Source organism: Diaporthe batatas, assembly GCF_019321695.1.
Source record: "Diaporthe batatas strain CRI 302-4 chromosome Unknown Contig00003, whole genome shotgun sequence".
NCBI lineage: Eukaryota > Fungi > Ascomycota > Sordariomycetes > Diaporthales > Diaporthaceae > Diaporthe > Diaporthe batatas.
In genome coordinates, this window is record NW_025408550.1 from 3705115 (window position 1) to 3731369 (window position 26255).

At 32.3% G+C, this 26255-nt stretch overlaps 4 protein-coding genes across 4 annotated transcripts; all 4 read left to right on the forward strand.

Annotated features, from left to right (window-relative positions):
* Window positions 1-271: 271 nt before the first annotated feature.
* On the forward strand, window positions 272-2767 carry KVR01_002291 (uncharacterized protein; the record flags this gene model as incomplete). The annotated part of the gene is made up of 3 exons (XM_044789569.1): window positions 272-428; window positions 502-897; window positions 948-2767. 3 exons carry the CDS (start codon window positions 272-274, stop codon window positions 2765-2767), a joined length of 2373 nt encoding a protein of 790 aa, XP_044647306.1.
* A 958-nt stretch (window positions 2768-3725) lies between these two features.
* Window positions 3726-6165, forward strand: KVR01_002477 (uncharacterized protein). The gene is made up of 5 exons (XM_044793583.1): window positions 3726-4374; window positions 4427-4971; window positions 5049-5256; window positions 5362-5704; window positions 5783-6165. Exons 1-5 carry the CDS (start codon window positions 4139-4141, stop codon window positions 6059-6061), a joined length of 1611 nt encoding a protein of 536 aa, XP_044647492.1. The 5' UTR covers window positions 3726-4138; the 3' UTR covers window positions 6062-6165.
* Window positions 6166-8050: 1885 nt separating this feature from the next.
* On the forward strand, window positions 8051-9901 carry KVR01_002682 (uncharacterized protein; the record flags this gene model as incomplete). Its single annotated transcript, XM_044793059.1, has 7 exons — window positions 8051-8191; window positions 8248-8391; window positions 8459-8617; window positions 8668-9134; window positions 9201-9318; window positions 9423-9574; window positions 9640-9901. 7 exons carry the CDS (start codon window positions 8051-8053, stop codon window positions 9899-9901), a joined length of 1443 nt encoding a protein of 480 aa, XP_044647697.1.
* Window positions 9902-25030: 15129 nt separating this feature from the next.
* KVR01_002981 (uncharacterized protein) lies at window positions 25031-26221 on the forward strand (the record flags this gene model as incomplete). Its single annotated transcript, XM_044781570.1, has 2 exons — window positions 25031-25232; window positions 25299-26221. The coding sequence occupies 2 exons, from the start codon at window positions 25031-25033 to the stop codon at window positions 26219-26221; spliced, it is 1125 nt and encodes a 374-aa protein (XP_044647996.1).
* Window positions 26222-26255: the final 34 nt, after the last annotated feature.

A 26255-nucleotide genomic window follows, 5' to 3' on the forward strand; every position in this document is an offset into this window, starting at 1 on the left:
TCGTTTTTGGGGCAGCGGCTCAACTGTTTCAGCCCGGTAGCATCATGGACATCCTTCTTGGCAATAGAAGCTCGGGACAATGCAGGTCATATAGTCATGAGGGCCCTGGAGGGGAGGCAGTTAATCATAGAAGACGATCTCTTGCGACCTTGCTGGCATCGTCAAAGGTCACCGCCGTGCCTCCCGTCTGTGTATACCCGTAGCTAGCCGGGTGCTGCTACTTTTTTGCGTTCAGTTAAATCCTGTTTGGAGACCACTTACATACGTGGTCATGGGCTTCAACACGAGAGCGGCCGGCCTGCTCGGGCTCTTCTCCTTCTCGTTGGCTGCGCCGGCTCCACAAGTTGGCGCTCCTCCTCCAGCCGGCAACAATGCCTGCGCGGCTGTCTCGCAGGCTCAGGCCCAGCAGATGGCCGCGAACCCTCGAGGTATGTCATGAAGCACTAGGAGTCGAGCAGTGTACGATAGCCAGCCAGTCGCGCTAACTCACCCTGCACAAAGCTGTTGCGAGGGTACCGGCCTCAACAGCCTTCGCATGCCTCCAGTCCGTGCCAAACAAGCCAGCAGAAGCCGCAAAGCTGATCGCCAGTACCAAGGCCTACGCCCAATGGCAGAGTACACTTGCATGGCTCAAAGATCCACCACCTTCCTACATGCTTCCGCCTACGGACATCCAAGGCGGGCTTGACGCTATAGGTGCCAATGCCACGGCAGGAAGGTTCCAAAGCGAGTTCGAGTTCCAGTCTGCCATGATCCAACTGGTTGCATCAGCACATGACGGCCACTTTGCGATCCGCCCAGACATGTTCAAAGCATTCAGCTTCAGGAATGACCTTGCCACGGACATCGTCTCCGTGTCAGTTGACGGCAAGCAGGTGCCAAAACTCTACAACCTCGGTCAGTGTTGAACCTCAAAGCCGTCTCAACTTTGCTAACTTCCCGTCAAGGCGTCCTCAATGGCACAGCATCGATAGGAGGCACAAACCAGACAGCCGTGAACAGCACGAACGGAATGCCACCAGCAATAGTGAAGATCAACGGCCAAGATGCCGCACAAGTCATTGAGGAGCAAGGCTTGAGGTTCATCAACTTCCAGGATCCCGATTCTCAGTGGAACTCACAATTCCAGTCGTACGCCGTGCCCACAGCGCGGACCGCACTGGCCTCGTCGATCTTCTTCCTCGGCGACTCGGTGACGCTCGAGTATGACAACGGCCAGAAGGTGACACAGGAAAGCTACGCCCTGATCCGACCAACGGCAGATTTCACGGGTGTGAACACCGGGGAGGACTTCTACCAGAAGTTCTGCAACCCAGCCAATGCACCACCGCCCACGGCGGGAGGTGGAGGCGGCCAGCCCATGCAGCCGCCGACACCACAGCCGCAGCCGCCCCCGGGTACATTGCAGCCGCCGGCGCCGGCGATTCCTGGATTCCCCATGCCCGCGATCCGTGACAGTGGGGCCAACATCACAGCCGGGTATTTCCTCCAAGGCGCGGGATACGAGGACACGGCCGTGCTATCGGTGCTGGGCTTCTCGCCCGAGGGAGACTTCGACATCCTCGAGTACGTGGTCAACTTCCAGAAACTGACCGAGAACTTCCTGGCCATGTGCAAGCAGGCGGGCAAGACGAAGCTCGTCGTCGACGTGACGGGCAACGGTGGTGGCCTCGTGGCGGCCGGTTTCGAGCTGTATGCGCAGCTGTTCCCAGGCACGCCGCTGTTCCAGGCCAACAACATGCGCCTGACAGAAAGCATGGAACAGATGGCCAAGATCTCGGCAGCATTGCAGCCCGAGGTCCTGGCGCTCGACCTCAACACGCTGTCCCCACAGAACGCGACGCAGAGGCAGCTCGCGCTCGCAGCGATCTCACAGAGCAGCGTCATCAGCAACCTCGTCCCGGGCGGCGTGTTCTCCGCCGGCGGTCAGGTGAATCTGACCTCGACGGACCAGATCATCTCACCGGTGACCATCAAGGGTGACCGGTTCACGTCGTACATCAGCACGCCGCTGAACGACACGGCCTCTGACTTCAACCTGACGGGAACCGGCAACCGAGCCAACCCGCCGCCGGCAGTGTTCGACCCGAACAACGTGGTGATCCTGACAGATGGCACCTGCGGCTCGACGTGCACGTTGTTCTCGTACCTCATGATCATGCAACAGAACGTCAAGACGGTTGTCGTGGGCGGGCGGCCGACGACGGGGCCGATGCAGTCGATCGCAGGCGTGGAAGGCGCGCAGGTGTTCCCGCTGAACGAGCTCCAGCAGGCGGCGGCAGCCACGCTATTCCTGGCGCCGCCGGAGCAGCAGCAGCAGCTGAGCCAGTCGGAGCTCGGTGTGATCGCCGAGGGCTACCTGCTGGACCGGTCGGCGACGCCGGGCAACGGGGGCGCGATCAACGGCAAGAACGCCTTCTCGCACACGGACGCGCAGACGCCGCTGCAGTTCCTGATGCAGCCGGCGCAGTGCCGGTTCTTCTACACCAAGGAGATGATCTACGGGCCCGAGGCGGTGTGGAAGCGTGCGGCCGACGCGACGTTCAAGGACCCGCAGGGACTGTGCGTCGAGGGCAGCATCACGCCGACGATGGGCGTGCAGGCCATCTCGAACGACTTCTTCGCGAACCAGCCGGGCATCGGAGGCTCGAGGGCGGAGGGCGCCAACAACCCGGGGGCGAGCGCCGGAGTCCGCTCCGCGGCGGAGAAGAGTGGCGTGGCGGTCTTGGCTGCGGCGCTGGCCAGCATGGTGTTGTTCTTAATCTGAGGGGGTCCCTTTTTTGTTGATTGCCTGCACGGCGTAATCAGGATCAGGATAAACGAGCTCATTTAAATTAAAGCCTTGACAGAATATTACCAGTTAGAAATTCATACATCAGTCCAGCCGCTCAATACCAAGGTCGACTGTCGATTTTCTTCAGCTGGCCTGCGCATACGAGACAGGCGCACTGGTGATAAGGGTGGGTCGCTTTGATGACTCGCTTGGTTCATCAGAGATATCATCCTGTCAGCCTGTCCGCCTGCCCGGTTGTCCGGTCGAGCAGTGCGTTGGTTGTCCCATGGGGATGCGGGCGGCTGCAGGGACCGAGCAATGGTCAAGTGGTTTCGATTAGAAGACGTTTCCACTTTTCCATGCCTCCTGGCCTCCCAGGTCGAGGAGCCGCGGCCTAGATGCAGCCCAAGTGGACGTCAGCTCCCGGGCTGGAGTATCGATTGGATAAGCAGCTGGGGTAAAAGATGGGTGTATCTACATACTAGTACCTGGGTAGTAGTACATGGTAAGTATTTATAGGTCTGCTGTCACTGACAAAAGCCAACCACGGCTGATGCCAACGTCGATGCTCCTTTTTGGACATACCAAGAGCCAAGCCGCCGTGGCTTTCGCGATTGCCGAGGGGCCAAAAAGCTTAACTGTCGGGACTGTCGGGGTGTGGCTTCAGGCGCGGGCATTGACTGGCCGATTTGATGAATCCATGAATGACTGATTGAATGCTCGAGGGGCCTATACTGGCCGATTGCGACCTGATAAGCACCCCAGCAAGCCCAGTCCATGTCCCAGTCCATGTCGCCAGATTCCGCATTGGCTGTGGAGACGGTCGGGTCCCGACGGCAATTCCCAGATTGGCAAGTACACACGAGAAAGGGTCCCGCCTCCCCAACCCCAACCTTGACCTTGGTGCTTGGGGCTCTTTTGGGCTGAGCCAATGCATACCCGGCCCGTCCTGTCGGTCACGAGGGGCGATCACTACATCACCTCCTGGGTACACAAGGTACACTACCAATGTATACACTGTACATGACAGCCCTGGAGTCCTTGACATTGCAGGCCTAGCGTCGTGTTGCAGACCAGATAGATAGAGCAAGAGATCTGCCCCAAGGTAAAACATAGTCTATCTACCATCTCTATATCTTTCCTGGCGGCTGCTCCTCGTTGCTCCAAAGCCCTCCTCCCATCGTCCCAGGTGCCGGAGCGCTACCCTTTTCTTTTCTTTCCTTTTCTTCTCTCCCCCCGCCCCTTTCGAGCCTCAGCCAGCTAGCCCCCGGCCACTGCAACCTCACTGGCATCGACGACCCCGACCCCGACCCCGACTCCGCATCCTCCGGCACCGACACGAGTGAAAAGCTTTACCCGGGCAACATGACACACGGTGGCATTATGGCCAATTCGGCCCAGGCCGACACTGAGGCCGACGCCACGCTCGAGAAGTTGGGGGTCAAGCAGGAGTTGCAGAGGAACTTCTCTCGTGTTTCCATGCTGGGTCTCGCCTTTGCTATCCTCAACAGCTGGACCGCCCTGGCCGCCTCACTTTCTCTGGCTCTTCCCTCTGGAGGGCCCTCGGCTATTCTTTGGGGCCTGATAACTGCTGGAATTTGGTAGGCATCTTCAACACTTTGAGACCCGTGGCAGGACTAACGTCACCATCAGCAACCTGTGCCTTGCTGCCTCACTCGCCGAGTTTCTCTCAGCCTGGCCAACGGCCGGGGGTCAATACCACTGGGTTGCCATCATCTCATGGAAGCGTTCCAGTAGGGCCATCTCATACTCGACCGGCTGGATCAACACCGCTGCCTGGGTGTGCCTCACTGCCACCGGCGGGCTCCTCGGGAGTGACCTGATTGGCGGCATCATCTCCCTGCTCAATCCCTCATATGAGCCCAAGTCCTGGCACCAGTTCCTCATCTACATCGCCTACACTCTCGCCGCCTTCTTCCTCAATGCTTTTGCCAACCGCCTCCTCCCGTACTTCAACAAGGCCGCATTCCTGTGGTCCCTCGCTGGGTTCACCATCATCTGCATCACTGTACTCTCATGCGCCACCCCAAACTATCAGAGTGCCTCGTTTGTCTTTGGGGGCTTCATTAACGACGTGTCATGGCCGGACGGGTTGGCATGGATGCTTGGTTTGCTGCAAGGTGCATTTGCGCTGACTGGATTTGATGCCACTGTGCACATGATCGAGGAGATCCCACGTAAGTCATCACCGGGCCTTCCGGGCGTTCAGCATCGACCTTTGGACCTGCAGAGACTAACTCACCATGCCATCCAGGTCCCCAGATTGAAGGTCCAAAGATCATGCTGTATGCCATCTGCATCGGCATGTTCACCGGCTTCATCTTCCTCACCTGCCTGCTGTTCGTCCTCAAGGACGTCAACGTCGTCATCGAGTCCGCGGCAGGACCTCTCTTGCAGATCCTGTATGACGCAACGAACAACAAGGCCGGCGCGGTGTGTCTACTAATGTTTCCGGTCGTCTGGTGAGTACAATTCTCTTCTCCTATGGGACCGATCACCTTCATGTTTTGGGGGTGTTCCAGAATGCGTCCTTCCAGGATCCGCAGCAAGTGACTGACGCATACTAGCATGCTTTTCACGACAACTTCCATCATGACCACCAGCTCTCGCATGAGCTATGCTTTTGCGCGTGATCGTGGCTTGCCCGCGTCCCGCGTCTTCGCCCAGGTCCACAAGGGCCTTGACGTGCCTCTCAACGCATTGATCTGGACTACCGTGTGGGTCATCATCTTCGGCTGCGTCTTCTTGGGCAGTGATTCTGCTTTCAATGCGATTACTGCCGCCAGTGTTGTCGCTCTGGGTGTCACATATGCCATCCCACCAGCCATCAACGTCATGCGCGGCCGGAAGATGTTGCCAGAGTCGCGGGCTTTCAAGATGCCAGAGTGGCTGGGTTGGTTCACCAATCTTGTGAGTGCCTCGCCGGTTCCTTGCATTTGTGCGATGACCCTCAATAGCTTGATGGGAAACTGACAACCCTTAATCTAGGTTGGAATCGGCTGGACGCTCCTGACGACCGTCCTGTTTGTCTTCCCTCCTGAGCAACCTGTAACAGGGACAAACATGAACTATGCTGTTGTCCCCTTTGGTGTAGTCCTTCTCATCGCCATTGTCCAATGGCTGACCGACGGCCGTAAGAATTACGAAGGCCCAATTATCGACGCGGAAGTCTTCGGTGTTGGCAAGGATGTTGTCGAAGGCGTCTCGGGCGGTGAAAGCAAGCCCTCGGGGGACGAGACAATTGAGTCCAAGGCAGTGGATCAGTGAGCGTAGCCACTTGAGCATGTAGACAGCTGCAAAATTGGGGAAACTGTCACATATATCAGCAAATTACCATAGCCACGCGCATAAAATGAGAAAATACTATTATGAAGCTCCTCTGGCCCATTGACCTTCCGTCTGTTTCTCCCATAGGGTACTTGGGTAATACCAAGTCAGAGCCTGGGAGGGTTTTCTCATAAGAGTTCGTCGCGATGGGGGCTTTTCTGCAGGGAATTAGCCTGCAGATGATTTTCTAGTTAGGTAGGTATCTCATCCGAGACAGTCCGGCGGGAATTCTAGATGAGGCTGTCCTGTATGAGACTGTCCTGTGTGAGGCTGTCATACCTAGGTATGTGACATAGTTTCCTGGGGGCACTATCCCGTAGTAGATTGTCAATTGTCTGTGAAATGGTGTCTCAAGAGAGCTGGTCTTATAGGGGCCATTCTAACAAGGGATTCTGCGCACGTAAGTTATTCTTCAAACACTCGAGGGTTGCTTGTGAGTATAGCCCATTGGGTAAAGGTGCTGTGGCCGCGTAACTAGTGGACCACCGAGCAATTTTGCATGAACGGGCAATGCAAATTGCGGATTGATCCTTGAAGTTTCTTTGATCGCCATGTCAAATGGTTGACTGTATGGGGAGTAGCATCGCAGTTGTTCATTATTGGTTCGGCGATAATTTCAAGATGCCGAGTGTATGCACGCCCAATCCCAAGTCCAGATGCCGTCAGTGAACCCCTGTTATGATACACTGCAAAGAAAGATACGCACATCAACAACCCTAGACACTGCTTGCAATTTACCACCAAGGGTAAAAGGGAAACAGCCGAAGCAACACAACATTTGAAATCTGAGGGGGAATGGCACGTCACTGCACGTGGCAAGATCGAACTCGTATTTGCAGCTAGCAGCGCTTCGTTGCTTCAACTTTGGAAGGCAATAAACTGTCGGTTGTGAAGAAACCTTGTTCGCGTATGCCATGAGCCGCTGAGGTTCCAAGGTTTACGTGCTTGCTCCATTGTACACAGCCATTGCGGCATGTTGATTATAGCTCAGCCCTCGGCAAAAATGCTCTTGTAATTTCTTCCAAATGTCAGACCAACAGAGTATCAGTCCTCAAGCCGAGTATCAGTCCTCAAGCCGTCGGCGACACGGGCGGCATCTCGGTGGCTACGTCTTCGCACGCGGTGCCTGGGCGCATCTCGGTGGCTCAAAGACGACTCGTAAAGAAATGGCCGTGGCGGTGTGAACATTCGAGAAGAAAATAACTGGCGAGACAATGACGCGTTCGGTCTATTCACCCGCCGAAGGGACGTAGGCTTATTACTTGTACCGACGGCGCACGGGCACGGTTGAGTCTACCTCCCCTCATTGCCAAGCAAACAGGTGAATGCGGCCCCTATTCCGAACTAGAAGGTCGAGTGGCATCGGGCCCGTGAATGTAACAACGCTATCTCTTGGCTGACTTTGCATCAACTCGTGCCCGGGAGTCGTGATGGGAAGCGGGTGGCTGCCTCTTAATCACTTTTGTCCGATTGGCGGCCGCGTCTTGGAAGAGGAGATGATCTTCATTGCAAGCCTTGGTTGCCGGCGAATCTGTCGACGGCAGTATGTAGCCGAGAAAAAGCCAAGGAAGCCAAGTACGGCCCACAGCAGTTTGTGTACTGTGACCCGGGGTGTCATTTGCCAAGCGTATTCACACCTACCTATTTCGTACACTCGAATATACGAGAGGCGATCATAGACTCTGTGATGCTTGAATGGCGTGCTGAGAACTTCGCCAACGTGACTAATACCATACCATCGCGGTTTTTTTCCAAGACCTATAAAAGATAGAGCCTGCCAGCATACGAAATTTGTTAGCCGTCTGTTTTTTATTGCTTGGTTGCTGTTGCTGCCGTTGTGCCCCATCGCGAACAATTCAAGCCCGTGTCGCGCAGCTAAGGAAGCCTGACAAGAACTCCCTTCTGACTATCCCACAATCGGCTTTCACCATGAAGACCACAGCTATTGGGGCCCTGGCCACGCTGGCTGGCTCACCGTTGGTGGCCGCAATCAGCCAGGTCAATAACCCTGCCAGGCAGGAGAAATACACCAGTGGCGCTGTTATGGACGGAATCATGGCTAAGAAATACGTGAGCGGGATGCCCCGTCGCTTCCCAAGTGCCAAGTACTAAAGGAGCACTCTTAGGCAACTTGGGACTCTCAGAAGGCTGCTGGCGTCTTCAACTCGGCTCTTTACCCGTCTTACACTGACGCCGCACCTGTTGCTTGCGTCAACGGCGTCGCCGAGGTTGTTCCTGGTGATGCCAACAACACCTTCAGGTGTAGCAACGTGAGTATAATATTGTCGCTGCAGCCTTTGTCATCTCAAAATAGCAAAGCCTCTAACAAATTACTAGATCGACTTCTATGACTTCAAGAGCCACGCCGACCTGGGATCCGCTACTGGCGAGGGTGCTTCAACTTGGGGGTGGGTCAGCGAGGATGGCCGCGAGTTCGTCGCCATTGCCCAAGCTGATGGTGCTGCCTTGGCCGAGGTTTCCACCGAGGGCAAGCTTGTGAGTGTAGTCCCACCACCATCTATGATTTATGACTGACCCAATCCTAGGTCTACCTTGGCCGCCTTCCCCAATATTCGGCAGCCGCGCCCAGCATCTGGCGCGAGATCCGAGGTTACAAGAACTATATCGTGATCGGCAGCGAGGCCCAGAAGCACGGTGTGCAGTTCTTCGACATGTCCAAGCTGGTCGATGTCGATCCAGCGAGCCCAGTAACGTTCGGTGATGCCGATCTGGCTGGCCATTTTAACGAGCTGCCTGTCGGCCGCTCGCACAACGTTGTTGTAAACGAAGAGCTCAACTACGCCGTTGCCGTCGGCGCGCAGCCTCGAAACTCATCCTGTGCCTCTGGTCTTATCTTCATCGATCTTGAGGACATCTCCAACCCTACCACTCCAGGCTGCGCGTCTGGCGATGGTTACGTACATGACGCACAGTGCCTCGTCTACCGTGGCCCTGACGAGAAGTACGCTGGTCGCGACATCTGCTACGGCTACAACGAGGACACTTTGACAATGTAAGCTTGAGTTCTCGCTCATTGCAGCGTGTGTGGCTTGGCGGCGGTTGTTAATGCATAAGATAGCTACGATGTGACCGACAAGACCACCACAAACATCATTTCGCGCGTTGGCTATGACGGTGCATCTTACACGCACCAAGGCTGGGTCACTGACAAGAACTGGCAAACAACCCTTGTCCTGGTAAGTGAGCTTACTTTCGGCCCTCTAGGCTTCGTTCCCGAAAGCCGTCCTCCAACTATCCTCTGATCTGGGCAAGAAAAAACTAATACCTAGGTAACCAATAGGATGACGAGTATGACGAGTACGACAAAGCTGGAGCTGGAGCTAATGGTTTCCCGATCTCCTACTTCTGGGACATTACCAGTCTGGAGGCACCGGTCCTCACGGGATATTTCAGGAACGAGTATGCCCTGGGTATCGACCACAACCAGTATATGTCAGTGTCTTCCAGATAATAGGTCGTGGAGCTTCTCCATTGCGGTAAATACTAACACCCACTAGTATCGATGGAGTCGCATATCAGAGCAACTATGGTGCTGGTCTGCACGTGCTTGACATCTCCTCGCTGGAGACTGACAAGACCGGTGCCGGTGTCACCGAGCTCGGCTACTTCGACATCTATCCCGAGAACGACGCACTTCCTGGTGGCGGCAGCATTGAGTTCGTCGGCACATGGGGACACTACCCCTTCTTCCCGTCTGGTTTCATCGTCATCAACACTATTGAGCGGGGAGCTTTTGTTGTGAAGAGGACTAACGCCTAGAGATGTTGGCGGGCCAGTGTCTTCAATTAGGGATTTGAGGCTGGTTAGGCAGCCCTGACTGGGACATTCGGCAGAGCTTAGATTATTCTAGTATAAATTATACTGAAACATCTTTCACTCTAGTCATATGCTAATTAACATAAGACCGACTTTTCACACACCCTTAGATATTATGCACCTTTTATTTACTAAGAATCCCTTTAGCTAATTAGGCTATAGGATTTTAAAATCTTTATAACTTTAAGAAATAAATCTTCTTCATAATTTCAAAGAACATAGGTAAAAGAGGTAGGTTAGCCCTCTAGACTTCCTAAGGGTTATGTTATGTGGTAAACTTATGTGACCCTCCTTGTAGCACTTTACTACACCTTAGGGCTTGCCCCCTTTACTCTACCGGTCTTTCTAGAGAAAAAGTTATCTTTAATTTATATAAGATGTATTAAGGGTGTGTGTTAGCTAAGAATAGGTGCCCTAATATTCAGTCCCATTAATATATACTAAGCTTGGTGATTAAATTTACTTAGATACATACCTAAGTATTTAACCTTCTATAGGTCCTAATAGACATACTATTAAAATACCTACCCTAACATACTATAAGTGCTTATATCACCTAATAATATACATAATATTATTTTTTCATGTATATATATATATATATAACTAATATATACTAAGTATGTGTGAGAGTTGAAAAGCGGTGTCGGTGAGACTAAGGATCCTAGTGTGGCTACTGGATGGTTTCTTGTGTGGGTTAAAGCAGCTACTTCTTGAGGTCGGCCATAGGAACGGCCCGCCTGAAAGAGAACTACAAGTTTTCGACACTACAAGTAATGGGTACACAAGGCAATGTATCGTCGTTGCTTTCAATACAATGCGCCGTCACCATTAGCGATTTCCCATATATTCATACGCAACTGGCCACTACAACCCGGCATACTCTGCGGGTGTCACACTCCGGCTTTTCCCGGTCAGAACCATGTCTAATAGCAGGACTATTGTCTTGTCTATCGTGGTGGTCCTCTCGTAAACCGGGACGCGATTTACAATACTCCTGGCTTCTTGGGACAGGCTTGAAGTTTCCAAGGTTCAGTGGAGCATGCCAAGCCTTGCGATCCATAGTAATTAGAATGAGAACGGAAATTCGCGTACCCTTAATCGAAAGGCGCATACCCTCCCTACTATTTAACCAATCAGAGCACAAAACCTTAAAGTCTTTATAACTTTAATAAATAAGGCTTCTTTATAATAAAGGACTATAAACAGGGTGGGTTAATCCTCTAGGAACTTAGGTCGTACCTACTAACCCTACTTACAGCCCTCCGCTATACTTCGCACTCTAGGGCTCACCCCCTTCACCCTAGCCGACCCTTTTAAAAAAAAGTCATCTTATATAAAATACTTCTTAATTAACAGATAGATATATACCTTCCAATTAAGGGTACGCGAATTTCCGTTCTCATTAAAATTTAACAATAACTTTATAAGCACCTACAATTATAACGTTTTACTTTATAATAGATAAGCAGCCGGATTTACCGCTGTTAGAGCAGCCTAGAATGAAATAAAAGGCAAGGTTACTTTTCCCGTACTATTATATTTAGAATATTAAAAAAGAGCACTAAAGCTACTATATACTATACTATACACACTAAGTTTATTAATAGAATATAAATATAAATACTTTAACTTTTAATATAAATATAATATAATATAAAGACTTTTAATATAAGTATATATAATGTAGTAAGTTTAAAATTTAAGTGTAAATAAAGGGGGGTAGGGGGGAAATTTTAACTATTTATTTAACTACTTATTTAACTACCTATTTAACTACTTATTTAACTATTTATTTAATTATTTATTTAACTATTAATAGAATAAATAAAATAAATAAATAGAATAAATAAATAAAATAAATAAATAAAATAAATAAATAAAATAAATAAATAAAATAAATAAATAAAATAAATAAATAAAATAAATAAATAAAATAAATAAATAAAATAAATAAATAAATAAATAAATAAATAAAAAATAAATAAATAAATAAATAAATAAATAAATAAATAAATAAATAAATAAATAAATAAATAAATAATAAATAAATAAATAAATAAATAAATAAATAAATAAATAAATAAATAAATAAATAAATAAATAAATAAATAAATAAATAAATAAATAAATAAATAAATAAATAAATAAATAAATAAGTAAGTAAATAAGTAGGTAAAAGTTATTTTATTTTATTTTATTTTATTTTATTTTATCTTATCTTATCTTATCTTATCTTATCTTATCTTATCTTATCTTATCTTATCTTATCTTATCTTATCTTATCTTATCTTATCTTATCTTATCTTATCTTATCTTATCTTATCTTATCTTATTTATCTACTAAATTAGAGCGTAAGTAGGTTAGTTAAGCGCCTAATTATAAGCTTAAGGAAGCACCTATATAGGGTAAAAGGAGATAGTAAAAATCTCTTAATTTAAATATATTTAGAAAAGAAATAAAGAAGGATTAAATTCTTCTAACTACTTAAAAGAGGGGTAGGTAGGTATTTTTTATATAGAGTGTCTATAGGTATAAAGGCCCTTACTAACTTATATTTTTACTAGTATATATATATTTAAGTATATAGGTAATAATATAGGTTTAATACTTATATAAATAAAGAATATTAAAAAGAATATTAAAAAATATTATAGTATAAATATAAGGAATAAATAAAGTTAGGTTTTAAAATAAAATTAATATATTAAAAGCTATAAAATATATTATTATTTCTATAAGTTTTTATTTAATTTTTAAACTATATTTTATATTTTAATTTTCTTTAACTTTTATATAAATTTATTTTTAAAATTAATATTATAGTTTATTTATTAATAAATATTATACTTTTATTTTAATTATAAGTAAAGTTAGAATACTTAAATAGAAGTAGTATTTATAACCCTTATAGTTAAAAAAATAGCTAATAGAGTAATTAAGTTAATAATAAGCTAATATTAATTATTATAATAAAATAATATTAATTAACTTAAAGACTATAAAGACTATATAAGTTAATTATTATTATTATTACTAATAATAAAAAGGATAATACTTTATATTTTAAAGGTATATAATAAGTATTTATCTTTATATATAGCTTTTATAAGAGTTATTTAGTTTAAAGAAATACTTTATATATATAAGTAATATTTAAAAGTATTAATTTCTTTATTTTTATTATAAAGCTTTATATAAATATATTTAATAGTAGAGTTTTTAAAAGAATTTATTTTAAAATAAAATATAAGCTAATAGGTTTAATAATTATATAAATTAAAATTTTAATAATACTTTAAGTTCCTTAATAAAACTTAAATTATTAGTTAATTATAAAGTAATATATAGTTATAACTAAAACTAAATATTTTTATAGTTAGATAAATTAATTTTATTTTTAATAAAAAGTTTAGGGATAAATAAGTTAAATTAAGGACTAATTTATAATTAAATATAAAAATAGCTTCTATTTTAAAAGTATTATTTTTTTATAATATCTACTTTATTTAAAGACTTATAGTTTTTAAGTTAATAAAGTTAATAACCTTTACTTTTAAATTTTATTTAAATAACTATAACTATTATATCTTTTATTATATTTTCTTTTATTTTTATATTTTAAATAAGGTTTATTATAAATAAAAGCTTTTATTTAATTTATATATCTATAAAAGCTTTTAAATAAAATAATTTTTAATTTTTAAAAAAGTATTTAAAAGTTATTAATAATATAAAAATTATTATTAAATACTTTTAAAGATTATATAATATTTAATAGGTATATTATATTAAAAATAAGTACTTTATAATCTTTTACTTAAATATATATAAATAAAATTATTTAATTATATATAGTAATTATTAAAAGGTTTTATAACCTTTATAATTTAAATTAATTATAAAAATCTTTTAAGTTTATAATTAACCTAATAAAGTATATAGTACTTATTAGTAGCTATATAAGTAATAAAGGTAACTAGCCACTTATTTTTAAGTTAAATATTATATTTTTAATTATTATATCTTTTTCTTATTAATAAATTTAATTATAATATTAATAATATAAATTATATTTTATAAATATTAATTAAAAACTTATTTTAATTTAAATATAGGTATTAGTTAGTTTTAATTATTTAAAATAAATCTTTTTAACTTATAAAAAGTATAAAATATTTTACTAAATAGGTATTATAAACTTTATTCTTATATTTATCTCTTATTAATAGGTTAGGAAGAAATAGTTAATAATATACTTTATTTAAGGTCTTAAAGTTATATTTATATAAAGAAAGGGAGGATATTTTTAATAAATTTAACTAAATATAAAACTTTACTAAATTAATTATATAATATTTAAGTCTTTTTAAAATTTTATTATTACTTAAATAAATATAAAAGAATATATAAGTTATTTTATTCTACTACTTTTAAGGTATTATATTAAAGTAATTTTAAATTAATATATAGTTTAATAAAAATTAGAAAGTTTATTTAATAATAGTATATTAAATAATAAAGTAAATAAATTTAAATAATAAAAGGGGTTTTATATATAAAAAAGTTTATAACTTTAGGGAATATTATATAGTTAATTAAGAAGGAAAGCGTTATAAAAGTTATTAATAAAAGGGCTATAAATAATTAAAGCTTTTATTATAATAATTAAAGTTAGATATATTTAATAATAATAAAAGTAAGTAACCTTTTTCTTATTTAATATTTAAAGGAGAAGTTATTAAAATTTTATTATTAATAGTTATTAAAAACTTCTTATAGCCTCTTTTATAAAGTAGTTATTAAAAGAAAGAAGGTTAAAGTTAGTTATATTAAATTAAAAGTTATGTTTTAAATTACTAATTTATAAATAGTTAAAATTATTACTAACTTATTTTAAATAGTTATTTATTTAAGTAATTAATAAAGTTAAATAAATTATTAGCTTTTTTATAACTTTTATTATTTCTAATTATTACTTAAACTTTTTTTCTTTTATATAACTTTTAACTCCTTTCCTTCTTCTCTTTATAATAATAATTCTAACTTTATAACTTTTATTTTATAAACCCTTTACTATATCTTCTAATAATATTAATAAATAAACTAAATATAAAGTTATTTATTTAAACCCTTAATAATTAATTAGGCTTAATATTAATATTAAATATATTTAATTTATAAAAAGAGTTACTTATTAAAAATAATATAAGTATTTAAATAATTAATTAATAAATTATAAACTAAACTATTTTTATTTATATTATAAATATAAATAAAAATTTACTTTTATTATATTTAAAAGTTAAATAATATTAATAAATTATTTAAATTAATAAATAATATTTCTTATAATATTAATAAGTTTATTACTCTTTATATTAATTAACCTATATAAAATATTCTTATATATTATATTAAATTCTACTATTTTAAAAGTACTTTTAATAAATATTTATTCATTTATAGCAATATTAATTATTATTAATTATATTATAAAGTTATTAAAATATAACTTTTATTTTTATTATATCTATTATTATATATTAACTATCTATACTTATAAAAATAAATATAATAAGATAATTCTATTTTATATTAATTACCCTTTTTCTATTATATCTTTTATTTTATAATAATAGGTAAAACCTATATAAATTATATTTATTATATAAAGTTAGGTTATAAGTATAATTATAAAACTTTAGTATATATATATATAAATATATTACTAAATAAGCTATAATAGTATAACTCTCCTTTCTTATTTAGTTCCTAATTTTAATAGTTTTATAAATTAATATTTCTTTTATAAAACTAGTATATTAAATTTAACTAAAATAACTTTAAAAAGTAATTAATTAAATAAAATATATAAAAATAATAAAAAGTAATAAAAGGAACTTAATAAATTTTAAAAATATAATAAAAGAGTAAAATAATAAAAGAAATAATAAAATAAGAATTAAGGTTAATAAGTAGATAAATAAATATTAAATCTAAATAAAATAGAATATTATTAAAAATTAAAGTTCTTATATATTATAATAAAATTTTATAAGTTTTAAAATTATTAATAAAATTAAATAAAATAAATATATTATATTAAATAAAAGTATATAAATATAATATTATAATATAAAAAGAGGAAGATTAAAATAAATAAATAAATAAATATAATTTATATTCCTTTCTTTATTAAATTAAAGGCTTAATAAAATATAAGAATAACTAAATAAAAGAATTATTAAAAATCTTTTTAATAGGATTTTAATATATTATAATTATTAATAGGCTTTATTTTATTTAGCTTTTCTTTATATTAGGAATAAATAACTAAATAATTTATTAATTATAAAAATAAAAATAAAGTTAATAATTCTAAGTTAAAGATTTTATTATTTAATAATAAAAGGTATTAAAAATATATAAATAATTTAAAGTTATTTAAAAGTTTTATTTAAATAATAAATTAAATTTTAAAACCTAAAAGGGTTATTTTATAGGTCTTAATAAAGATAAAATAGTTTTAAATAGTTAAGTTTTTATTTAAAAAAATCTTATTTAAATTCTTTACTAATATCTTTCTAAAATATAAACATAAATAAATACTATATATTTAGCTTCTTATTCTTAACAAATAATTTTAAATTCCTTACTATAAATATTCCTTATAAAACTACTTTATTTAAAATTTATAAATAATATATATTATTATTAAGGGCTTTATAAACAATAAATAAACCTTTTATTAATAGATTATCTTTATTTTATTAAATAATCTATTTTTATATATAATTATAAATAAAAACTATATTTTTAGTTAAATATTATTTTCTAATAATATATAATATTCTTTCCTTTCTTAACTCTATATTAATAAAAGAGTTTAATAGCTTTAATTACTTTCTAAACATCCTTTACTTTATTTTTAAGTATATTTAATTTAAATTAAAAGCTTCTTTTATAAACTAATTTAAATTCTAAAAGAATTCTTTATATAAAGATTTTATTTTAATAAAAATAATTAAATTCTATCTATAAATAAAATAAAATAATATATATTTATAAAAGTACTATATAAAAGTTCTATTTATAAAAGAGTAAGCTTAAAATAGTAAATTTAGTTTTTCTTTAATTTAAAAGTTTTTAATATTTAAATAATATTATAATAATTATTTTTAATAATTCTTTAAACTTATAAATTATATTTTAAGACTTAAATATAAAGAATACTAAATACTTAAAAATATACCTTAAATTTATATTAATTTTAAGCCTACTATTAATTATTACTTTAAAAATAATCTTTTAAAAGAATTTCCTTAATAAAGAATTTCTTTAATTTAAGTATAATTATAACTTTAAATAGTTAGCTAAATAAAAGCCTAAAAATTATACCTTACCTTTATAAAATATTAATTCCTTTATATAAAAATAAATATTAAATATTAATTCTAATAATAAAAATAATTAATTAAATATTAATAATATAATTCCCTAATTATATATTTTTAAATTAAACTATATATATTATAAATAATTAAAAATAACTTTTAAACCTTAATATATATTTTCTTTTAATAATAATAACATTAAATTCTATATATAGTTATATCTCTACCTTTATATTTATAAAGTATATAATAGTTTTAAATAATTTATCTTTATAAAATTAAATTATCTATTATTTATTACCTTAACTATTTTCTTTTTCTTTCCTTTATAAAAACTATTAATTACTTAATATTTTAGTACCTTAACTTTAAATCTATTAATTATAATTAAAATAAATTATAAAAGAATAATACTATATAAAAAAATTTATATATTAATTAAAGGTTATTATTTATTTATAATAATTATTAAAAATAACTTTTAACCTATTTAAAATTAATAATATTAATTTATATATTATACTAATTATTTAAATCTTTATTAAAGTTATAATTAAATTATTTTAAAGTTAATAGTTATAAAAGTATATTTATTATTAAATTTTAAACTTAAAAATATATTATATTTTAAAGTTAAAAATTTAATAACTAATATTACCTTATAATTAAAGTATTAAATATATTTAATATTCCTTTATTAATTTAATTTATTAATACTTTTATATTATTTTAATATAAATTAATAATTAAAAAATAATTTCTTATTTTCTTATTAAATAAAGTACTCTTTAATATTCCCTTTTATTATATTATATTTTACTTTTACTACTATTTAAACTTTACTTTTATATTAAACTAGCTTTTAATAGCTAAGAACTTCCTATATTAAAATTATTTTCTATCCTATAAAACTTATATCTACTATTAAAATAATCTTTTATAACCTTACTATAATTAAGATTAATAAAAATAAGTTTTAATAAAAGCTTTTAATTAACTCTTTTATTATACTCTATTTTAATTCTATTTATTAAAAAAGTATTCTTCTTCTATAAGTTAAATAATAATTATATAATTTATATAAATTTCTAAATTTAATAACTATAATAACCAACTATTTCTAAAAAAATTTAATATTTCTTAAACTTATATAGTAAATTTATCTTTAAATTTTATATATTTTCTAATTTTAAGGTATATAATTATTTACTTTATATAAATACTTAATAATATTAATTTATTTTTATATTATTTTAATTTAAATATAAATATTATTACTTTTATAAGTTTTATATTAAAAGAATTTTATTAAAATTTATAAAATACTTAATAATAAAGTATTAAACTTTAAAAATTTTAAAACTTCTTTACTATAATATATTATAATAAATCCTTTAATAATAATATTATCTATAAAAGTTTAATAAATTTATAAAATAAAATTAAATAGAAATTATATAATAATATATAGGAATTAAACTACTAAATTTATAACTTTTATTAGTAATATTATTATTTTAAATAGCCTTAAAAGTATTAAAAATTATTATATTTTAATTACTTTCCTTTAATTTAATTTAATTATATCTTAAAAGATATTTAAAAGTAATAAAATTTAATATATATTAAACTCCTTAAAAATTAGTTAATTAAAAATAAAATAAATATATTTTTAATTATAAACTAATTATACTCTTATATATTATTAATTAGTCTAAGTTTTTATTTTCTTTATAATTAGAAACTATTTATTTCTATATAATAATTTAAACTCCTTAAACATTCCTTTTTATAACTACTCTTTAAGTACTTTAATAACTTTATTTTAAAAAGTATAAAATATTAAAATACTTTAAGATTAAAATAGTTTATAAAGATAATTCTAATTTTCTATTTAAATATAACTTTTAAAATAATTTTACTAAAATAGAATTAATTTTAAGTTAAAGCTTCTTTTAGTTAGTAAGTAAATATTAAAATATATCCTTTTAGCCTTTATAAAGTTATTATAGTTTATTTTAAATAAAGTATTTTATTATTTATTTATAAATTAAAACTTAATAATAATTTTATAAAATAAAGTTTAATTTATTAATTATACTTTATTACTAATATATTTAATTATATAACTTATACTTTTTAAACTTTTATTTTTAATAAATTATCCTTTTAAATATTAATTTATTTATTTTAAATTTATTAATAAGTTTAACTTTCCTTTTAATTACCTTATATATTATATTTATTAATTAAAAAAATATTTAAACCCTTTACTATATAATTACTATTATATATAAAAGCTTATTAATATATAAACTAATAATAACTATATTTATACTTCTCCTTATTACTATTAAACTCCTTTTTATATATAGCTATTAACTTTATTTTAATAGAAAAGTAAAGCTATTTAATAAAAATAGGAATATTAAATATAAAAAAAAAGGATAAATATATTTCCTTCTTTTAAAACCTTAGTAACCTAATTAAGGACTTCTTTATTACTAACTACTAATTTCCCTAGCTTAAGGTTAATAGTTAGTTTTTTAACTATTTAAGTTATTTTATAAATTAACTTAAATTAATTATAGCTATAAGTTAGACTTTACTAAATTTAAAACTTACTTTTATTTTACTTTTTTAAGAATAAATAAATATTATTTTAATTTAATTAAAAAAGATATTCTAATAAAACTTTATAATTAACTTCTTCCTAATTAATTATAAAAAAGTATATAATCTTAATATCTAGTTATATATATATTTATTTTATTATTTTAATTATATTAATTAATATATTATTAAAAATAATTAAAAAAAAAAATATAAGGTAATAAAAATTTATTATATATAAAGTACTAATAATATTTATTATTATACTAATATTAATTAATACTTAAAATACTTATATTTTAGGCTACTAAACTATATAAATAATAAGTTAATTTAAACTATATATTTATTTAATATTTAATTTATTATAATATTAAACTTAATAACCTTATTATTAATAACTTTATTATTAAATTTATTATTTATAAAAGAATATTAATTTAAAGAAGATTAAAGAGCCCTTACTTTTAAAGAAATTAAATACCCTTTATATATTTAAAATTCCAATTATAGTTATATTTCACACTATTAAAAGGTAAAAGATAAATAAAGCTATATAAACTATTCTCTAATTAATACTAACTATTAGTTCTTTACTTATATATACTATTTCCTCTACTTTATTTTAAACTACTTAAATATACTTAATAATATAATTACCTAACTCTAAATAAATTATAATAAGTTTATTTTATATAAAACCTTTAAATATTTTAAAAAACTATAAAATAATTAATTCTAAAATTAATATAAGATTCAATTATTTAATTTTAGCCTTCAATTTTTTTAATTTTATAGGGTTAGCTTCTAGCTTAAAAGTCTAAATATTTTTAGGCTATGCAAGTTTATTTAAATTTATAGAAGTTGTTAAGTAAACTTTCTTAAAGTTTAATATTTAAAAGTATTCCTTTTTAAGTCCTCTACTATATAAAATAAGAGAGGTAGCTTTCTAGCTTCTTCTTTTTACCCTATTAGTATTAGTTTCTAATTAATTAACTAATAAATATAGTATTATTATCTACCTAACTTTCTTATTTAAATATAAATATTTTATTAAAATATTAAATTTCTTTTTTTTTAAATTAACTATTATAATTAAGCTAATTTATTTTAAACTATATTATAAATTAAAATAAAAGCTTCCTTAAAATTTATAAAATATTTTATTAATAGCTAGATTTATATTTCTTTTATAAATTTTATTCTTTTAATTAAATTTATATATTTAAATATTTAAGTTTTATTAATACTTTTATTAAAAGATATTTAAGAATTTTATAAATATAAATAATAATCCCTTTTATTAACTTATAATAGTTAACTATATAAAATTAAAAAGTCTTATAATTCCTTATTATACTTTATCTTTTAATTTAAATTAAAATTAATTTTTAAATAATTTTTATAATATAAAACCTTTTATTCTTTATTAATCTTAATATTAAATATTTTATAATAAAATAATTAATATTTAAATAATTATAGTAATTTATTTTTATATTATTTTTTATAATATATTAATTTATAAGTTAGTTTAATTATTAATATTATTTAAATTATCCCTTATAATTTTAAACTCTTTTAAATTATAACTAAATTCTTATTACTTTTCTATATTAACTTATATAAAATACTTATATTATTAATAGTTATTAGTTTCTTATTTTTATAATTCTTTATTTACTTTAAAAGCACTTTTAATTAATATTATACTTTATAATACTATATATATTTTACTTTAATATAAATTACTTAACCTATTTTTCTATCTATTATTTAAATATAGTTATTTCTATTTTTAAATTATTTAACTAAATTCTTAATTTTAAAAACTTATTAGAGTCTTTAAGAGATTTAATATTTATAAAATTACTATTAAAAATAGCATATTTTATTTTATTATTATAGTTAATTAAATATTAATTAATTAGTTTATTAAAGCTAGTTTAAACTTATAAGCTTTATTATTATAAATCTTAATATACTTTAATATTTATAAATATTTTTATTAACTATATTAATAAATATTATTTAAAATATAAAGTATAAATTTATTATAATTATATAATTATTAAATAGTTTTAATATCTATTTTAATCTTATATTTAATAGTTTTTAATTTTATTAGATTTTATTTTATATATTCTTTATTATATTTTATAAGTATTTTATTAATTATAACTACTTTTTTAAAAGATACTTTATTTTAATATTATAGTTTAAAGCTAGTTATTTTATAATATAAAAGAAGCTTTTTAAAAGTTTCTAACTAGCTTTTATTTATTTAGTTAAATTTATAAAATAATTAATTATAATTATAAATTATATATTATAAAGAGTTAATATTAATAATAAAGTAATTTAATATAAATTATTTAAATTACTAATTAAAAATATACTATTAATTAATATTTTTATTTTAAAATATATTTTTAATTAAGTTTTTAATTTACCTAATTACTTATATTAATTATATAAAGATTAATTTTAATAGCTATTTTTAAAAAGCTATTAAACCTTTTAATATATTTAAAATATATTTAAATAGTATATTTAAAAAAGTTAAATATTATTAAAATATTTTAAATAATTTATAATATTTTTATTTATAAAAGGTTTAAGTTTAAAATTATAAAAGTTTACTTAAATAGATAGAGACTATTACGCCCTTATAGTAGGAACCTATTTAAGTAATTATATAATAGGCTGCAATAAATTACTATTATTAAAGTTATTTTATTAATAACTATTTCTAATATTAATAATATTAAAGGTATTAGAGTTAAGGGTATTAACTATTTAAATAACTTTAATAAGCTTTAACTTAAATTTATTATTATTATAAATAAAAGATTATTAATAATATTTTAAAAGGAGTTAAGTTACTTATATTAACTTTAACCTTTTTAAATACTAAATTATATATATATATATAAATATTTATATAATAGCTTATTTATTAATAAAATAAAGAGTAAATAAATTTATTTAAAGTAAATTTTATATTAATTAATTTATTTAATAGTTTTATATAAATAAAATAAAGTTAGTATTTTAATTAAGTTTATAATTCTAATATTTTATATTTATAAAGTATATTATAAACCTTTTATTACCTAAACTTTACTACCTTTAAGTCTTTTAATAAAAAGTTTTACCCCTTAACTATTTTATATTAAAATAGATAGAAAATTATTCCATTTTTTTTTTAAAGTTTACTAGATTCTTATTTAAAAGTACCTTAAAGTTTTTAATATTTTAAATATTTCCCTATATTAATAAACTATTCTTCTTTATATTAAAATAATAACTATTATTTTTAATTAATAATTACTTTTAAGTTTTTAAAAGCTTATTTTAATTTCTTTAATATATATAAATAAAGCTATATATATAATTAAGTTATAAAAGTAGGCTTTCTATTAATAGTTATTAAAAAACTTATAATTAAAAATCTATTTTTAATAATTAGGATATTTAATAAATATAGCTACTAAATATAAATATATATATAGATTAAATTTCCTTTTTATATAAAAAATCTTTTTATAATTATCTATTAATAAATTAAAGTGTAAATAGGTTAATTAAGCACTTAACTATAGGCCTAAAGAAGCGTCTATATAGGGTAAAGGAAGATAGTAAAAATCTCTTAATTTAAATGTATTTAGAAGAGAAATGAAGAAGGATTGAATTCTTTTAACTACCTAAAAGAGGGGTAGGTAGGTATTTTTTATATAGGGTGTCTATAGGTATAGAGGCCCTTACTAACTCACTACTTAGTTAGCTTTTCTCTCTCTTTCTCTCCTTTCTTCTTTAACCCCCCCTATTTATATTTAAATTCTAAACCTACTATATTATATATATTAAATACTTTAATATAATATAATAGACTTTAAAATACCTTTAATATAATGGGGTATAGTGGGTATATTTATATGTATTATACTATATTAATTACACTAAGTGTAGTGAGTGGCAGCCTTAAAGAGCACCTTGGCCCACGAGCAAGCTAGCGACTAGAGACGGGATAGACACAATGAACGACAACTAAAACTTAAACTCGAATAGCGCGTCCGGCCACCGTAAAAATGGGCACTAAATCGACTATAAGAAATACGAGAATAAATATAAGAGTAGTTTCGTTTTTAATCCCTATATATATAAAATATATATAACACTTTTATATAATAATAAATACTTAAAACCTAGTATTTAAAGAAATATAGTATTAATAATAGTAGAAAGAGAATATAATATATTTATAAGTATATAACTAAATTTTATACTATATAAATAAGGTTAGAAAGCATTACTCTTAATAGCACTATATTAGAATTATTAATATAAATAGCCTAAAAGCTAATTTACTATAATATTAGAGTTAAAGTTAATAAAGTAGTTATATAGTGAAACTAGAATAATCTTTTAAAATAGCCTTTATAAAAGAAAAATCTTATAATATAAGATTTAATAAGTTAACTTTTCCTTATTAATATACTTATTATATAACTACTTAAATCTACCTTTATTAAGTAAGTTAAATATACTATAATCCCTATTTTAAATATATAATTAATAAAATAATAATACTATAATAATAAATTTATTTAAAAAAATCTTTCTATATAAATTTTATAAAAAAATTAAAACTTTTTTAAAAAATTAAATAAAGTTTATTTACTATATATTAAATAAATACTATATAAGGAAAGTAGAAATCTAGGTATTTAAAGATTAAATCTTCCTTTTTTAAATATACTATTTTATTATTAAGGATTTATTTACTTCTATATAATATATAAGGAATATAATAGAAGAGAGAGCCCTATAAAGGAAGCTAATAACTTTATATATAGATAAGTTTAAAGGTATATATTAAGCAATTATTAACTTTATGCTTGAGGTATGAGCTAATGGCTAGTTTAAAAGTCGAGAAGATAATGAATAGATAAATAGTTGAACAAAAAATACAATGTAGCCGAAGCCGATAAACGTGAGAGCCGAGGAGATATTCTCGGTCGGTTGGAACATTTTACATGGGCAAACTACACCCTGACGATGAGTACTGGTGGTATAACATTACTTATCTCGGAGGGCACACAACCGAATACATTCTACGGCCAACAAACCATCGGGAAGGTTTTGTACATATTCGACCTCGTGCTTTTCACCCTGGTCACCGGCGCTCTTGTCACCCGTTTCATCAAATACAAAGGCACATTCCTGGCCTCCCTCACACACCCAACCGAAGGCCTCTTCTGTAAGATTGACTTGGGCGTCATCAATGCTTCTGCCTGCAGGGATACTAATCACAAGTATACGACAGCGGCCTGTTTCTTCCTCTCCCTAGCAAGCATCATAGGATCTGTCGTTCGCTACGGTATCCCGAACTGCGGTTACTGGCTGGTCGTGGTCTGGAGGATCCTCTTCTGGGTCTATTTCGCCGCTACATTCATCTACGCTGTGGGAATGTACCTGGTCCTTTTTGCGTCACCCAAACTGAAAATTGACGACATGACGCCTGCTTGGGATCTCCCGATCTTCCCCTTCATGCTCTCGGGCACGATCGCAACCATCGGAGCTGGCAGCTCCGGCGGACAGCCGGCAGATCAGGCGATACCGATGATTGTAGCGGGGTTGACGGCGCAAGGACTCGGGATGCTGGTTTCTATCATGATGTATGCATGTTACATCCGCCGCATGGTCCAGTTCGGACTGCCGAGCCCTCACTCCCGGCCCGCGATGTTCATTGCCGTCGGACCACCCGGGTTTACTGCTTTGGCGCTCATTGGCCTGGCGAAGGCGTGGCCAACCCACTATTATAACTACTTCGGTGACGACGAGGTGACGAGTCAGATACTGCAGGTTATGGCGACGATGACGGGCGTCTTCATATGGTCTTCAGCTTTCTGGTTCTTCTGCCTTGCCCTGGCGTCTTGTCTGATGTGCTGGAGAGCTATTTCCTTCTCGATGAGCTGGTATGCCTGCATTTTTCCTAATGTTGGGTTCACGATAGCCACTATCAACATCGGCCAAGCGTTTGAAAGTAAGGCTATCCAGTGGGTGGGGACGGCGATGACGCTCATACTCATATGTGTATATCTGTCTGTATTCGTTTGCCAGATGAGGGCTTTGATCCGAGCAGAGGTGGTGGCTGAGGGCAAAGACGAGGATATTTATATCAATGAGCTCAGGCACAAGTACGGAAAGGTGAAGTGGACTGAGAACGATGCAGAGAAGCAGGCGTAGAGCTTACGAAAAACTCAAATACCAACTCGCATGA

Coding starts and splice junctions, on each gene's coding strand:
- KVR01_002477 (XM_044793583.1), top strand. CDS start 4,139: ATGACACACGGTGGCATTATGGCCAATTCGGCCCAGGCCGACACTGAG. Junction 5,257..5,361: donor CTAATGTTTCCGGTCGTCTG/GTGAGTACAATT, acceptor GACGCATACTAG/CATGCTTTTCACGACAACTT. Junction 5,705..5,782: donor TGGGTTGGTTCACCAATCTT/GTGAGTGCCTCG, acceptor CCCTTAATCTAG/GTTGGAATCGGCTGGACGCT.